This window comes from Maniola jurtina, chromosome 13 (genome assembly GCF_905333055.1).
Source record: "Maniola jurtina chromosome 13, ilManJurt1.1, whole genome shotgun sequence".
Lineage (NCBI taxonomy): Eukaryota > Metazoa > Arthropoda > Insecta > Lepidoptera > Nymphalidae > Maniola > Maniola jurtina.
Window position 1 is genome coordinate 12674026 of NC_060041.1, and position 16583 is coordinate 12690608.

Here is a 16583-nt window from a genome sequence, read left to right on the forward strand (position 1 = left end):
CGTACGCACTGTTTGCATAATGGGGACTCGGCCTAAGATTTGTGCAAATGTACATATTATGATTTATATATGTGTACATATTTTCGTAATAAAAGTATTATTTTGGCCACTTACTTTCTTTATACTGCAGTACGTATTTGTGCTTTTCGTGTATAACCATACACCTGTAGCAGTCGTAAGTCCTGAAAAAACAAAACGTTTCGTAAATTATATGACATCTTGACTTTTTGAATTATATGACGTCTTATATGATATCGTCAATTCAATTCAATTCAATTCAATAATCTTTATTGCGAATTTGGGTTAGTTTACAGATCTTAAAACTATTATTGTTAGGTGCTCCAAATTCTACCTTTCGGTATGCAATAATACAATAACATAACTAGTCATGAATACAATCTTGTCATACCATTATAAATATATAATATTCTAATTATTATTATTACAATTCATTCAACATTAATAGATTCAAAATTATTTTTAATATGTACCTATTCTAATCAACTTTAATTCTACATACAGTCTTCTCTTCTTCGCGCGTCGGTCTTTCAATTTTGAGGATCGTCGCACCCTCGAGATGTCACCTTCTTTACGATATTACACCATTTTTCCCTGTTAGAGGCCGTACGGAAGGCATTGCAGAAGGGTGTGTCGACCGCTTCTCTGATCTGGTCGGACCACGCCTCGGCCTGCGTCTGCCATGATCTATTATCGTAATTACCTACCCGAAAATAAATCAAGTCAATATGCATCTAACCTGTCGTAAAGCTAAGACCATGCTCATAGTAATTACTCTAGAGCAAATCAAGTCAATGAGGAAGGCGGAGGACCGTGTGTGGTGGCGCGCTCTTGGACAGGCCTATGTCCAGCAGTGGACGCATACAGGCTGATGGATTAGATTGAAATCAAGTCAATGCATGTTACCTGTCGTAAAGCAGGAACTTGTCATAGGCCTCAGTCTCGGAGCACTCGCCCTTGGACTGTATGTGTGTGGAGTTGATGGCTATCAGGCCCATGATGCCGGACTGGAACCAACTGCCCGTCCATTCGGCGGGGAATGTGCACCCGCCTCCTGGAATAAAGGAAAAGATACCATTAGATTTTTCGCCATCAAATCTACAAAGTTACCATAAATAAAAGCAGCGAACGCCCGTTGGAGAGCTCTTTTTTTTAAAGAATATTAGCCATGCTAATCATGACTAATATTGTTTTAAAAAACTCCCTTTTCTCCTCCAATTAAGCGTAAAGCTTGTGCCAAGAGTGGGTACGACAATAGTGCAACAGGTGGGGTTTGAACCGCCAACCTTTCGGAATGCAGTCTGCTCCTCAACTATCGAGGCTCTATATTCTATTATAAGTTACCGCTTGACTGCGATTTCACCTGATAGAAAGTAATGATGCAGTCTAAGATTGAAGCGGGCTAACTTGGAATGGGGTGTGCCAGTTCAATTAAGACCAGAGCAGAGACGGTTCAGAAATTATTGTATAAATTCCAAAAGATCGCAAACCCAAAGATGTAAATTCAAAGATGTAGATGCTTTTATCACTGAGCTGGGGAGGTCGCCACTTTTATGACTCGGCTCGCGATTTTTATGAATCAAGAAATCAATAAATGCCAAAAAAAAAATCCCTCAAGGTCACTAGACGTTTGATGGACGCAAGTTTGATCAAAGTGTTTGTCAGATAACAAATATCCGGAGTTAGGTTCAGAAAAATTCTAATTTCACTTATATTCAAGACAGATAGATAAATCTGTCAATTAAGTAGACCATAATATATCTCAAGGGTGTATGAAGTCTGCCGCCTTTGGCTAGCATGGTGGACTATGGCCTAAACGCTAATCATTCTGAATGCAGACCCGTGCTCAATAGTGGGTCCGCAACGGATTGGGGTAATGATGATGAAGTACACAAAAGCTTTCTAGTAAGGTGTACAAATTCCTTAGTGTAATATTGTATGTCCGTTCTTTGTGTACTTAGTATGAAAACGAGTTACCATACCAACAAGAACTACAAAACCATCGTACAAATCTGGTGTGTATTTGCTACAGAACTGAAATTCCACTCATACTAGCCTACATTTCAAATGATTAGAATGGCCGTTAGTGCCGAAGTCCGAACAAAGGAGCTATAAAACTCCGCAAGCCCTAGGGACCCTAAACATTAGTACCCAGACCAGAACCACACAATGTGAACACCTGGCGTTTTAAAACAATGTGCACCTTCACAATGGTGGTTAATAAATGTATCGGTGTGGTACAAGCTATGGGCAGAAGCGGGAATAGATCGTTTCAACGAATAGTTCCTATGGCGTTAATTTTGTTTATTTGCATTTCATTTATTCATGAAAATCGAATGAAAATAAACAAAATCTGCGTCTTCTTATGCCAATATGGTGCCAATGACTTAGACAGACAGGGGAGCCAACATAACGCCATAGGAACTATTCGTTGAAACGATAATAATAATAATCCTTTATTTGCATAATGTGTGTTACAAGATGTTGGTGTGATTTATACTAAAACCGCGTGAGCAAGCAACAACTTGCTCCCTGCAACTTGTTTGATGTCGTCTGTCCACTTAGTGGGGAGTTGGCCAACCACAGAACACTCTATAGCGCTTCCAACATCAATGCTGCCAACGCTGCGTTTTCCGGAGGTTATCAATCGGCTCTTCGAACTATTTGTGCCCTTGTCACTTTAGCTTCGCAACCTGTCAAACTATATCATTTTTTTCTTCTACGAAGCTCTTCATCTCTTTAATCGCGTAGAGAAACTCCGAGCATAATTAGCTCTCTACATCATCGCCATTCAATGACAAATATTGGATAAATCCTCTAAATACCCGTATAATTTACATGGACTTGAACCCCCAGAAAATCTTATAGTGTCAATCTGAATATGTACAGTAAACAGAGGCTGTTTGTCACCTCTGGAGTTGAGTCCTGATCTCTAGCAGCTTAAGTTGGACCCTACTAGTATCAAATAAATTATGTATAATTTAGTTATATACATTTAGTATAATTATAATTTAATTATCAATAACAACTACTTATAGTCCCAGAAAATCTTAGTCTCAAACTGTTAGGCACAGTAAACAGGGGCTATCTGTCACCTCTGAAGTAGAGTCCTGAATCCTGACCTCCGGCAGTTGGGTTCAACCCTATTCCCTCGTATTAAATAAATAAAACCGTTTTATTGCAGGTCAAGGACCCATATAAACAGAAAAAATGCAAAATATAATATAAAATTAAAATAATTTAAAATGAAATAATCATTTTACGTTAGGGATCTGGTGTACCCGGAGCCAGTGTTTATAGAACACATTGTCAGGGGATGCCTGAGCGACGACTTATTATTATTAGAATTACGGGCTGTTTCCCAGAAACCCGCAAATATATTATGTTTATAGTATGTAATTAAATAAATTATGCTTTGTATAATTATAATTTAATTATAAATTAGAACAACTTATAGTTAGGTATTTTATACAAATAACACAATAGTATTGGAAACCACAATTCATGATGACTCTAATCTAATTCAATTATGAGGCTCATCCGTTGAGCTCTAATCGCGTCTAATTTCAAATCGTTTGTTTATTCATTATTCATGTTACTATGCCCGATATTCTAGGATTAGGCGTGATAATGCTCAATTTGATACCACATTCGCAATGGGCGATTTTCGGTAATTTAGATGTTCGAAATGGAATGATATTTACGTTACGGGTGATGTCGACGCTGCCCGGGCAGAGCCAATATGGTTGAAAATTAGACGGATTACTATAGTAATGCACAGATTAGTAGATTACGAGTTATCAGCCGTTATCTGTTGAGATAATCTGGCCTCTATCTCCGAAGATCTTCATCAGATCTTCGGAGATAGAGGCCGCGTGGATTTAGGTTTCGAAAATCCCGTGGAAACTCTATTCGTTTCTAGTGGAAACGAATAAAAAGTAGCTTATGCAATTTTCTGGGATGTAAGCTATCTCTGTACTAAATAGATGGTATCCATGACTTCGTCCAGATGGATATAGGTTTTTGAAAAATTCCGTGGAGTCTCCGGCGAAGCTCGCAGACAGACAAACTTTCCAATTTATAATATTGTTGTAGGTACGGATGAGACCCCGATCAGGCAAAGCCTATCCTACTAAGTTTATAAATGCCAAAGTGTGTTTATTTGTTTGTTGGGCATCATCAAGTCATAATAATTGACTTCTTTAAATAATAAAAAATAAAGAGTTGATATCGACGAAACATAAATATGTAACATACAAATTACAAACACACAATCGAATCGATAAATATAAAGTATTAGTTTTGGTTAAAAATACGTTAAACACGGCAAGAACCAGCTATAGATAACAAGCCATTGTATTATACACAGTAAGTCATAGTTTTTAACCCCCGACCCAAAAAGAGGGGTGTTATAAGTTTGACGTGTGTATCTGTGTATCTGTGTATCTGTGTATCTGTGTTTCTGTGTATCTGTGTATCTGTGTATCTGTCTGTGGCATCGTAGCGCCTAAACGAATGAACCGATTTTAATTTAGTTTTTTTTTGTTTGAAAGGTGGCTTGATCGAGAGTGTTCTTAGCTATAATCTAAAAAAATTGGTTCAGCCGTTTAAGAGTTATCAGCTCTTTTCTAGTTTTCTTGTAGAAAAGGTTAGATAACCGTTAGGTTCATAATATTATGTCAATAGACAAATGTCAAGCTGTCAAGATGGACGTTGCCTAAATACATAATTATTTATTTGAAAATGATGTTTTGAAAACTCAGATACTTTGGATCGTCGGGGGTGTTATAAATTTTTAATTTACACTTGTATTAAGTGAAAATTCTATTTAGACCTTCTATTTAGTATTAAGTGCCTACTTTTCTCTTATTTCCTATCACTTGCACCACGAAAATGCATAATATGAATAATATTTTTCCAAGCTCACCACTTCTAGTGCTGATTGCAATAAATAAATTAAAGCCACAGATTAGAACAAAGACCCATTTCAGACCTAGGCACTAGTGCACTAGGTAGCCTATTATGGCATTGTTAACCGACCCCAATCAATGGGAAAGAGGGAAGTGTGTTTACTTCATTCGTCCTAACGTAATAAGGCATTTATATTATATACTGAGATTTTTAATTGCGGTGGTTCCAATATCCCAGATAAATAAAGCTTCAATTTTAATTGAGTATTTTTTACCGATTCATAAAAAGTAGGAAGTTCTCATTACGTACGTTAGCGGAGATGTATTCAGCAGACCAATCTAATTAAAATTATTACGTCAATAACATTTTTTTTTTTATGTAATTCTCACCAAATAGCGGGTTATTCTGTTTATCCACCCTAGTGTGTTTTCTTCTTCTACGTCAGAAATCCATCAAATACGAATCGTAAAAATACGAATGAGTGCACACACGTACTTTACGTTTTGTATGGCCACTTTGAATCGTATTTTCACGAAAACAAATACGAATTGAATACGAATGAGTGCACAAATGTCCATAGCGGGAAGTCGGGGGACACGGCGATTGATGAAAAGATCAAGAAATAAGTCTAACTCAAGAAAGGGGTGCAATAGAAAATAATCAAATTTTACGTCGTCGGTCCTGTCATTCTATTGTTATAATAATATTATGTTATAACAATTTAACAAATTAATTTCGTTATGAGTTCCGAACAATTTATCAAAATAATTAATTAATTTTCATTCAATAAGGGGATAAGCGGTTTAAATTGGCCATTTTGTACAATACTTTCGGAAACAGGATGACAAAATATTTCATTCAAGTTGTCTTTGCAGCAATGATTTTATACCATAATTAATTTTAACTAGCCACCTGCCCGGCTTCGCACGGGTGCAATTTAATGAAAAGTGTATTGAGATTTTCATACAAAAATTGCTCCATATATCTGATCTGACATTTCCGGTGGATTTTCCAAAAAAAAAAAAAACTTTCATACAAACTTACTCGTGACAGTTACGCACAAAACAAAAAAAAAAATCCGCCAAAGTCGAGCCGTCGCATTCTCAAGGTGACTATCTTTCATACATAAGGCAATTGATTTTTGTTTATTACTAGATGATGCCCTCGACTTCGTCCGCGTGGATTTAGGTTTTTAGGGTTCCGTAGCTCAAAAGGAATAAAGGAGTTTCATCAGTTCACGTATCACTTACCATGGCTATCAAAGAGAAAGCCAAAAACAAAAAAAAAAAATGTAAGCTGTGAACCTGAAAAGTCCATTTAGTATGAGAACAACGTATGTTACTTTATTATTACTCGTAATCGAATTTCGTACACTCGTCAAAGCTTTTCTTAATCGTGTTTTCAGCGTGGGACGATTTTATGCACCAGTCCTAGTCGTTCCAATCTTGTTTTATTTTCAAATCTGTTTTAAGAACCCGTGATATCCAAACTAAACCTATCGTACGCGCCATAAAGTGCGCCATAATGATAAATGCGAAAGAGTAACTCTGTTTGTTCACGGCCCATCCTCTTACCTGATTTAGACGCAAGATAGATTTCATCCCGGAGACTAACACAGGCAATCTTTATCCCGGCAAATAAAATCGTTCGTACTGGATTCTTAGAAAAACTAAAATGCACGTGGACGGAGACGCGGGCATCATTTCGTATGAAATAAAAATAAATTATATTATTATTATTATTTAAAAGAGCTAGACAGTTTAGAATGTAGATTTTAATTGATAAGGTGTGATCCTCAATAAATTTTACTACATGCCAATACGCCAAAACTTTCGTATACTGTTGTAATTGCGTGCTTTTCTTTTGGTAAAAAATACCTACAGTGGTTTGAAATTAGTTCAGTTCATATACAGAGAAACGCAGCGGGAGGACTTTATTATTATTATATAATTTTACTACATGCCAATACGCCAAAACTTTCGTATACTGTTGTAATTGCGTGCTTTTCTTTTGGTAAAAAATACCTACAGTGGTTTGAAATTAGTTCATATACAGAGAAACGCAGCGGGAGGACTTTATCATTATTATTAGTGTAGTATTATTCTAGTGAAAGTAAAATTAGCTAATCAGATTGCTTTACAAAACGGTTTACCCTAAATCTCGACGGTATTGTAATCAAAAGCTATGAACTCCAGACTAAAATTACTAACATGAAACTGTACTTCCTAATTTTAAACTAAAAAAATACCCAATTTAAACTTTCTAAACTCCGCGAGCAAACTCATTCATAATTTAAGCAAGCTTCGAAACTTCACTGTTACATAAAACCGTCCTCCGCTAAACGCGACGCGAAATAATATGATTGGGTTTCATTTTCGGAATTCTTAATGAACTTCCCTCATTTACCGCCACTCTTTTGTCTCTTTCCAACACACACAAAGCCATCGTGTTAGAGGGAAAAACATAATTTCCACCATCACGTATTCACGGGATGTGATGGAAATGTCTTTTCCGTTACATTGGTAGCTATTCTCAAGGGATTTTGCACTTTAAACCAGCAGGAATAAAGTCGATTTTTATATCTTCAGAAGCTATTTTTACCTTGCATTAGCTTATTAATTTCATATTCAATAAGTGCAGCGTATTCGTGAAATATTAAATTGTTTGACACTAAACTATGCAGCCGGGTTTCGCTGTTGAAATACGTTTTAATCTAGCATTTCAAAAGAAAATTCCTTTGAAATCACCAAAATGAACAGCTTTTACTAAAAACTTCGTATAAACTAGCTGATGCCCGCGACTTCGTTCCCGTAAATATAGGTTTTTAAAATCCCGTAGGAACTCATTGATTTTCCGGGATAAAAAGTAGCCTATGTGTTGATCCAGGGTATAATCTATCTCCATTCCAAATTACAGCCACATTCGTAAAGTAGTTTTTGTATGAAAGAGTAACAAACATACATAGGTCAAGTTTTACATAGCATCACACACTCGCCACGAAACACCAAAGTTTTCATTACAAATCAAGCTTTATACAAAGACTCTTTTTGATATCTTTCTAGAACTCAATCAGGATTGAACACAGAAGTTTCGGCTCAAAAACTGAGCGATCTCCACCGCTACACTACAGGGGCGCGAGTTTAACAGACAGATTTTTCCCAAATCGTTTGAAATAACCGCCGCAAAACAGATTCCTTTCCATATTTGATACGAACAAAAGATTACAGGATCCGCTAAGCGGTTTAGGGTGGGGGCGGAAATTGAAAAAAATGTACCTCCCCATACTTTATTATACGAAAACATTTTCACTGATGTTTCATACCTATCCACTAAATCGTATAGAGCTACTTTTTCTCAACTAGCTTATTCCTGCGATTTTACAGCGTATTTTCATCATGCAGTTCATCATTTACGTTTTGATGACCTATCAGCGCAAAGGTGAACGCTGTAGTCATGGGAGGTTCCTGGTTCGATTACCAGCAGGGACAATTTGGGGAATTCACAATTTCCAAATTGTCTCAACGGCGAGCGGGTGGGTGAGGAAGGCGGAGGACGCGCTTGTTAATAATAATAATAATATTTTACATATTGTCTTATTCCTAAATATCGGACTTAACTACAATTGTTAATATTAGGCAGTACATTGACACTGGATCAAGTAGTGGAATAGTAACGTTTCCGCATAAATATTACAGTAAATATCTAATTTAGTCTTCAACTTTATGATTGGGTCAGTTTTAGCATAATAAATATAGACATAAAATTATCTTGATATGACACGCTCTTGGAGAGGCCTATGTCCAGCAGTGGACGCATACAGGCTGATGGAATGGAAAAATTGTCTCTAGTCTGTCCTTCGGTTAGCTAGTACCATCCTACTGGCACGGCTTTGCCTGGTCTCTCCCCAAAGAGATCGGGTATCTTAAGAAGATTTCACCCCGTCAACAAAAAAAAAAAACGATTAACTAACCAAGGCCGGAGCCTTATACGGCTGACCATAGTTACTTCTGTTTTTTCGAGATCCAAGATAAAATCGCAGTAATCTATTAGTTTTAGGGAAAGTGGCATAGTACGAAAGGCGATACCTATTGTAAACGAAAACTGGCAGTAAATATATCTAATTAATACTGGCTAATGCCTCAAAACACTTCGGGGCTTTGTTTTCCTCGTTTCCATTAGATTGGGGAGCCCATGAGTTTTGTCGGTTTCCGGACAGCCCTAAAATGTACATGACTTTGATAAATCTGACAATCTGGAGTTGATTGCGGCACAATGACAACAGTTAGGTACCTTGTAACAAAACTGGCAGGCGTCAAATGTTCCAACATTCGACGCCATTCATAGCCTATGAATAGCCTATTTTTGTTTGATTTCACGTCACCCATATCCTAATATTATATGACACATCGTCGATTCAGGTATCTGATTGCGGTATCTAAATAGATAGTTGCCATGGCTCTATCTGATTGGCCGACACAGTCACGCTATTGGCTAAAATCAGTGAACGACAAAGCATAGAAACCGCGTTTCTAACAATTATTTATCGTACAAAAATAGGGGCCACAATTAACGTCTGTTAAACATGTAACGTTACATTAATTTGCGGGTCTATTTTATGCCGAGACAAGATGGTATTGCAGAATTGGAATATTACGGTATGACAGTCTATGGACGATTCGTGCTAAATATGAATTCATTCATTGTTGTAATATGCGACCCAGTAGCATGCCGCTATGACGTAATATGTTGCCATGCAAAATGAAGCTCAGCAGTCAAACTGTTTCAATAAATTGAACTGAAAAAGAAAACAGAAAAACTTGTGGTCACCCAGAGCTGCCAATATGGCGGGATGTTTACGTCATTAGAAAATGGCGAATTTGGCGGGACGCTGTTGACTCTCGTTACCTGCCTGTTTTTAAAACATTTGTTTTCGAGTTTTCCTCGAACAGGCAAGAAATAATTAGTAAATTAATTAATTATTTACACTTCATTATTGTGTCTTTAGGAAAAAGTAAAATCAACGAAAAGTTTTCGTAGAAAATTCGTTTGATCTTTAATTATGTAATTATGGCGTCTAAAAGCTGTTTTACGCCGGAGCAAAAACATGCAACAATACGGCATGCCACAAATGAAAACAATAATTTTGCGGGTAATAATAATATGTGACAGTCCATTTCATGCCTACATTTATGACATTTTTTTAATTTTTTTTATGACAACATTGTCAGAGTGAACTAGATTGAGGTAACTCTCGGTTTGACCCCGAATCGTGGATATTATCTATACTATAATAAATAAAATTGGAGTGTCTGTCTGTAATTTCGAAATAACTACCGCATATTAAGGTCATTTGGTTATTTGAACGATACTATAACTGAATCACACGTTTTTAAAATTTTGTCTGTCTGTCTGTCTGTCTGTCTGTCTGTCTGTTTGAAAAGGCTAATCTTGGGAACGGCTGAACCGATTTTGACGGGATTTTCACAGACAAGTAGAGAATTGACCAGGGAGTAACATAGGCTACTTTTTTAACCGACTTTCAAAAAGGGAGTTGTGTTTTTCTACCTATGTACACCAAAATCTCCGAGATTTCTGAACCGATTTACGTCATTTCTTTTTTAATCGATAGAGGAACTTTGCGACATTGTTTCATAAAAAATTTGGAGTCCAACTCCTCAATCCTGATGCTGCAGCGGATCTGACCAATCCACGCGGGCGAAGCTGCGGGCATCAGCTAGTGTCAAATATAAGGCTATCTATAGTGACATGAAATCATAGAAAAATAGGGCTAATTAAAAATAATTAAAAATGCTTTTAAAAATGTTATTTTTTTACAATGGGTTCCGGAGCCCATCGTGTGCGAGCGCGACTTGTAGGTACTTAATCGGTTTTTGAGTACAACTGTATATTTTAATCAAAAGATCGTCAGTCAGTTAGTTTGCGATCGTCACACTGCACTGTAGGTCTCAAACTATGGTGGTATGTATGGTGGTAATTCCAAATACGATAATTTATGTATTCTTTATTACATAATTGTATCCAAATCACCTATGTTGGTGAACAATTTGATTGTTTTGTCGTAATGATTGGAACACGATGTCGAAATTGTATAGGTATTAGGCATAATGGATTGCTGATGACCGATGTTACGTAAATTATAGTACGGTGACATACGGCCATTCACTTTTAATAAACTATTCGCCTTAGCTTCGCAGGGTAACGCGCGGGAGCACGCACTACGCCGCTTTTTGGCAAAGCTACTTGCTAGTTAGCTACGCCACAAAGATTATAAGCTTCTAGGGCGAAGCCGCGTACAAAACCTAGTCGCACTAAAATTATAAAGGCGAAAGTTTGTATGGGTGTGTGTCTATGTGTGAATTGTGTGTGTATGTTTGTTACTTTTTCACGCAAAAACTACTGGACCGATTTGGCTGGAATTTAGTATGGAGATAGAGTACCTATACCTTGGATTAACACAAAGGCTAGGTACCTACTATTTATTCCGTAAAAATCCGTGGTTCCCGCGGGAGTTTTCAACATATGTCTACGCGGACGAAGTCGCGGGCATCATCTAGTGATACAATAATGATGTTTACCATCGCCGCGCCTTCTACCACCTCGGTCAATAGTAGCCCGTGTGTAGTCAAACATATCAAAATAAATATCCCACTATTGGTCCCCCAACAACTGGCCGTCGAGGGTGCGTTATCTGGCAACCGATCGACAATTATGTCTGTTTGTGAACTCCGCCATAACTCGGAAACGGTAATCGTTAACGTGTGTTTAATGGACTCCTACATTTAGATGATTATCTATTGTTTTATATTTACTAAATTTGTTTTAGGGGCAGTTTTTGAATGTAAAAATGTGATGTAGGAACTAGTGGTTGTTTAATATGGGTTGAGTATTCTTAACAACAAGAAGTAGTGGTCAAATACATCATAATATTATTATTAATTCGATAATGTGTCTGTATATTTATCTGTTATCTTTTCACGTCTCTGCTGAACTGAATTTGATGAAAGTTACAGGTATAGCTTGCATATTGGAGATGGACATACCATACCTAATATAGGGTGCTTTTTATAACGAAAAATTAAAACCCTCAAAGCTGAGGGCACCATCTTATCACTAGTCACTATCCTATTATAAATGTCAAAGTGTGTTTATTTGTTGGTCACTCCTTCAATCACGCCGCGACGGAACAACGGATCGACAGATTTTTTCTTGGATCTATAGTTAATGACCTGGAGAGTGAGAGGCTACTTTTTATCCCGGAAAATTATTATTTCCAACCAGGAGTAGATTAACTTATCGATACGAAAGAACTTTTTTACAAAACAATTGAATTAAATAAAAACCTATTCTACTCTACCTACTTAAAACCTTATCCGCTAATCCTACTTCCTATCCTACTTAAATGTTATAAGCGCGAAAGTTTGTACTTATGCATGTATGGATGTTTGTTACTATTTCACGCAAAAACTACAGGACGGATTTGAAATTTGGTATGGAGATAGATACCTACGTAGGCTACTTTTATCCCGGAAAATCAATGAGTTCCCACGGGATTTTTAAAAACCTATATCCACAAAAACTAAGTTGCGAGCATCAGGCGACAGGCACTGAAAAAATAAAAAAGTATACATTTAGTAAGTATATCTTTTCGCGTGATATAAACATAGAATTCGCAGGAAGAAGCAACCCTGACTAAGAACTCGGGACCAAGTCAACGTGGGAGCAAATTATGCAATTGACTCTGTCAAATACAATCTGCGTAGTAATTTGATGATATGATATTCAAATTATACAATACCATTCATTTCATATGGATTATCATGAAGTTAGGCGCCAACGGTAATTCATGTTCCACGAATAAAGTCGAGGGAAACAGTACGATATACCAGTGGTAGGTACTGATTCTGAAAGATGCTTTATTTTAGAGTATTCTTATATTTTTCTTACCAATGTAATAAGAAACTAAATTTAAATCTGTCAAACCACGTGGTTTTAGTTCCAGTCTTGAGAGTAGTCTTGTAGAGTAGCTTACTAAAATTAAAGTCGGTATGTAATTTAAAATTCATTTTTTATTCTTTTTTAGCAATACTAACTAGAACAAGATAAAGTTAAACAGAACTAAAATCCCGCGAATTGCCCATAGGTAGCAATAGATACAGCAAAAAATTGTTTTTCTGTCACTCGGTGTATTTAACATTATACTATAATATTTATATCTATGAATTCAGAATTTTTTCGCTCTTTCATTTGATATTCCACTCGATACAATAGCAAAAAAAATTTTTGGAGACCCCCACTTTTTTGGACGTAACATCCGTCCCGTCGATTTTTTTTCGTATAAAATGTAGCCTATGTCATACGAACCATAAAGAATCGATTGATACCTCATTCATCAAAATCGGCTCAGTAGTTTAGGCGCTACGGTGGAACACACATAAGTACAAATTTACTTGCATACAGAGACTGCTAAAATCACAAATAGATATTTAATTTGTATGGTATATTAGATATAAGGTTATTTTTTAAGATGTAAGTGTGTATGTTCTACACTAGCGAATTGGGTATACTGTAAAGCTAGATGTAGATTTTGAAAAAATAAATAAATAAATAAATAACCCTTTTTTTTTGGCTTTGCCGTAGTCGGTTAAACAGATGCAGAATGCAGATACTCTAAATTAAGTTCAGAGAGCAACATTAGAATCGACACCAGTATCTGCTATTGCACTGGCACCAGTCTATCTCCCCACCTCAAGTCCCAGTCGCGACGTGGGACCGCATTATACAATTGACTCTGTCAAATACAATTGTGCAGCAATTTGACTGAATGGTACTTGAACGATATACGATGCTGAGGCGGAGCGTGCGTGGAACTTACGCGTAATCTCACAGCCCAAGTCCTAGAGTCAGGATTCGCTTTCTACATTCACTGAAATCTTTACTACCTACATACCCACTCCAAAAATATGTTTTGACGTGACAACGTCTTATAATTCGATAGAGCCGGCTGCACGCACGAAAAAACATGACTCATGCGGCGTTACCTCGCTCTGAGGCGTTCCACGTAAGGCTTGAAGTGCAAGCGAGAGCGCGGAACGAGCGACAAAGAAGCACAATCGGCCTTTGTTGTCACGTTCAACTATCGTCAGTAAACCGACTTAACAGACAACCAATTTTTTTCAAATTCCAACCAATAATTGTTTTTAGTTCTTTTCTGTTTTTTTCTTTTGTGTTGATTATTTTATGTTTTGTGTGCAATAGTCTTTATCTATCTCCTCTCAGAAAGAGAAGGGTTAGGACATGGTTTAATACGCTGGCCAAGTTAAGATTATCAGACTTCAAACACCTGTGAGAATATTATAGAGAACTCTGAGGCATGCATGATCCTCGTGACGATGTTTTCCTTCACTGGTCAAATAAAGTGATATTTTAACTGTTCAAAACGCACTTAACTCCGAAAAGTTAAAGGTGCGTGAACGGGATCGAACCCCCGACCCGCGGAATAGGAGGTCGGCGGCGTGGTAACCACTAGGCTATCATCGCTTTTATTTTTTACTAGAGGATGCCCGCGACTTCGTCCGCGTGGATTTAGGTTTTTAAGATCTCGTGGGAACTGTTTGATTTTCCGGGATAAAAAGTTGCCTATATCCGTCCCCAGGATGTATCCCAAGTCTGTGCCCATTAAAATCAGTTCAGTGGTTGGGCCGTGAAAGCGTAGCAGACAGACAGACAGAAATACAGACAGACAGACACACTTTCGCATTTATAATATTAATTAATAGTATGGATTTCCTAATATTTAACGCGAATTCTTCCGCTTGGCACATTATTCTATTTCCTCATTGGACTTAGATATTTTTTGGGCTAAAAAGTACCAAGCCTTATTTGTCTCCAGGATTCGCGTTATCTCTGAAGCTTTCATCAAGATCCGTTCAGCGGCTATGCCGTGAAAAGGCGCACGGACATACTTTCATATAGGTATGAAATTAGTATGGATATAATGCAAATTCTGTAAAAATTCAGATTAACTCGTCTCTACCGCGAAGCCTCCAAAACGTAAATATTCAAACCACGAACCCCATTTTTAAGTGATTTAAAATTTCCAATTTGGCATTCCTGTCGCGAGCGCACCCTGTAGGTGTACAGTTGTACATAAAATAGAGATAAATAAATTGGAATTAATGTGTAATTGGTTGCCTTGCGCACCTGCGTCGTCTTGATACTTTATTATTTTATAAAACTCCTATAATACTCGTACAAAACATAAAAAAAAGTCAAATTCAAATTCAAAATACTTTTATTCAATTAAACTTTTACAAGTGCTTTTGAATCGTCAAAATAATCTACCACTGGTTCGGAATGCCATTCCTACCGAGAAGAACCAGCAAGAAGCTCGGCAGTTGCTCTTTTCAAAAAGGGATCTAAGGACCTTAGATCCCCAATCCAAGATACTAAAATAAAATAAATATTTATAGTACGCAAAAGGTTGAGATGGTAATCCGGGTATGAGGCGGGGGGACGTTGCCCGCGTTATCCCGCACCGATATAGTGCGGGGGCTGTGCGGGTGTGCGGGGCGCCCCCACTCCAATTGCCTCTCAACCTGTCGCGTATCATCAAAACCCTTTGTGAGGCTTGGCTTCTAAGAAATTCCTAACTATATAAGTATTAGAAGTTGTAATATAATCATAATAACTTAATAAACTATTATTATATTTACTAAAAGGGAGACTCCATTTTAGTAAATAAATCAATGATAACAATGTCAAAACATACTTACGTTCCACTTCATCATGATCTTTTACAGTACACGTATATTTCCTTATTTTCTCTTTCAATAAAATGTGAACATTGACACAAAATTGGCCTCATTTCATTGTTAAGTCATTTAACAATTTCAATTTCCCATTCCAATCGAAATTGGGGCCTAATTGTGTACATAAAATAAAATGAGTCACAAAATAAATTGGAATTAATATTATGTACTCGGTTATAGTGCCCATCTGTACTTCTTGATACTTGTTAATTAATTAATAGAAAACTCAAAATTACTCGGAATGTTGAATGCTAGAGGACATTAATCGTACCTTTTAGTGTATCTGCAACGAAGCCAAAAAAAAAAAAATTTATCAAATTTAATTTAGAAAGTATGAATATTGGCATTTGTCATAGACCTCTTTGCTATGGCGAGGCCAGAATGCTATAGTCTATATAAACGGTTTAAATGTATGTAACGTTTAAACGAAAATTATATTTATGATTTGTAAGTCATGAGGGTGACATGTTCATGTGTGAACAAACAATAAAGAATTTAAAAAAAACATAAATGCTTTACGAGGTTTGGAAAACTTCAAGTATAATAATCGTTTTTTGAATGTAATAGAGCTTTTGTTATCCAAGCTAAACGAACTGGTATTTTCTATTAAATGTAAAGTAATAAAACGCTCAAGATTGAGCGCCGCGCTACAGCTGTGCCCAGGTGTGTTACGGCGACGTTTTTCTTGTCTTGAGCCGCAGAGCTTTAGTCGCGCCATTGTTTAATAGTGAGGTAAATTGTATTGAGTGTACAATGTACTACACAGTAACAAGTGGCGTCCATTCCAAATAGATGAAATTGAATTTCTAGAGTCACAACTTTATA

The 16583-nt window shown here is 36.8% G+C and overlaps 1 protein-coding gene across 2 annotated transcripts in view; it reads right to left on the reverse strand.

Annotated features, from left to right (window-relative positions):
* Positions 1-16583, reverse strand: part of LOC123871357 — a 177837-nt gene that overhangs the window by 15346 nt on the left and 145908 nt on the right. For both annotated transcript variants that reach the window (XM_045915120.1, XM_045915119.1), the window contains exons 2-3: positions 925-1072; positions 115-182 (exon numbers count right to left, since the gene is read on the reverse strand). In XM_045915120.1, coding sequence (XP_045771076.1) covers positions 115-182; positions 925-1072 — 216 coding nt within the window. The remainder of the gene's footprint in view (positions 1-114; positions 183-924; positions 1073-16583) is intronic.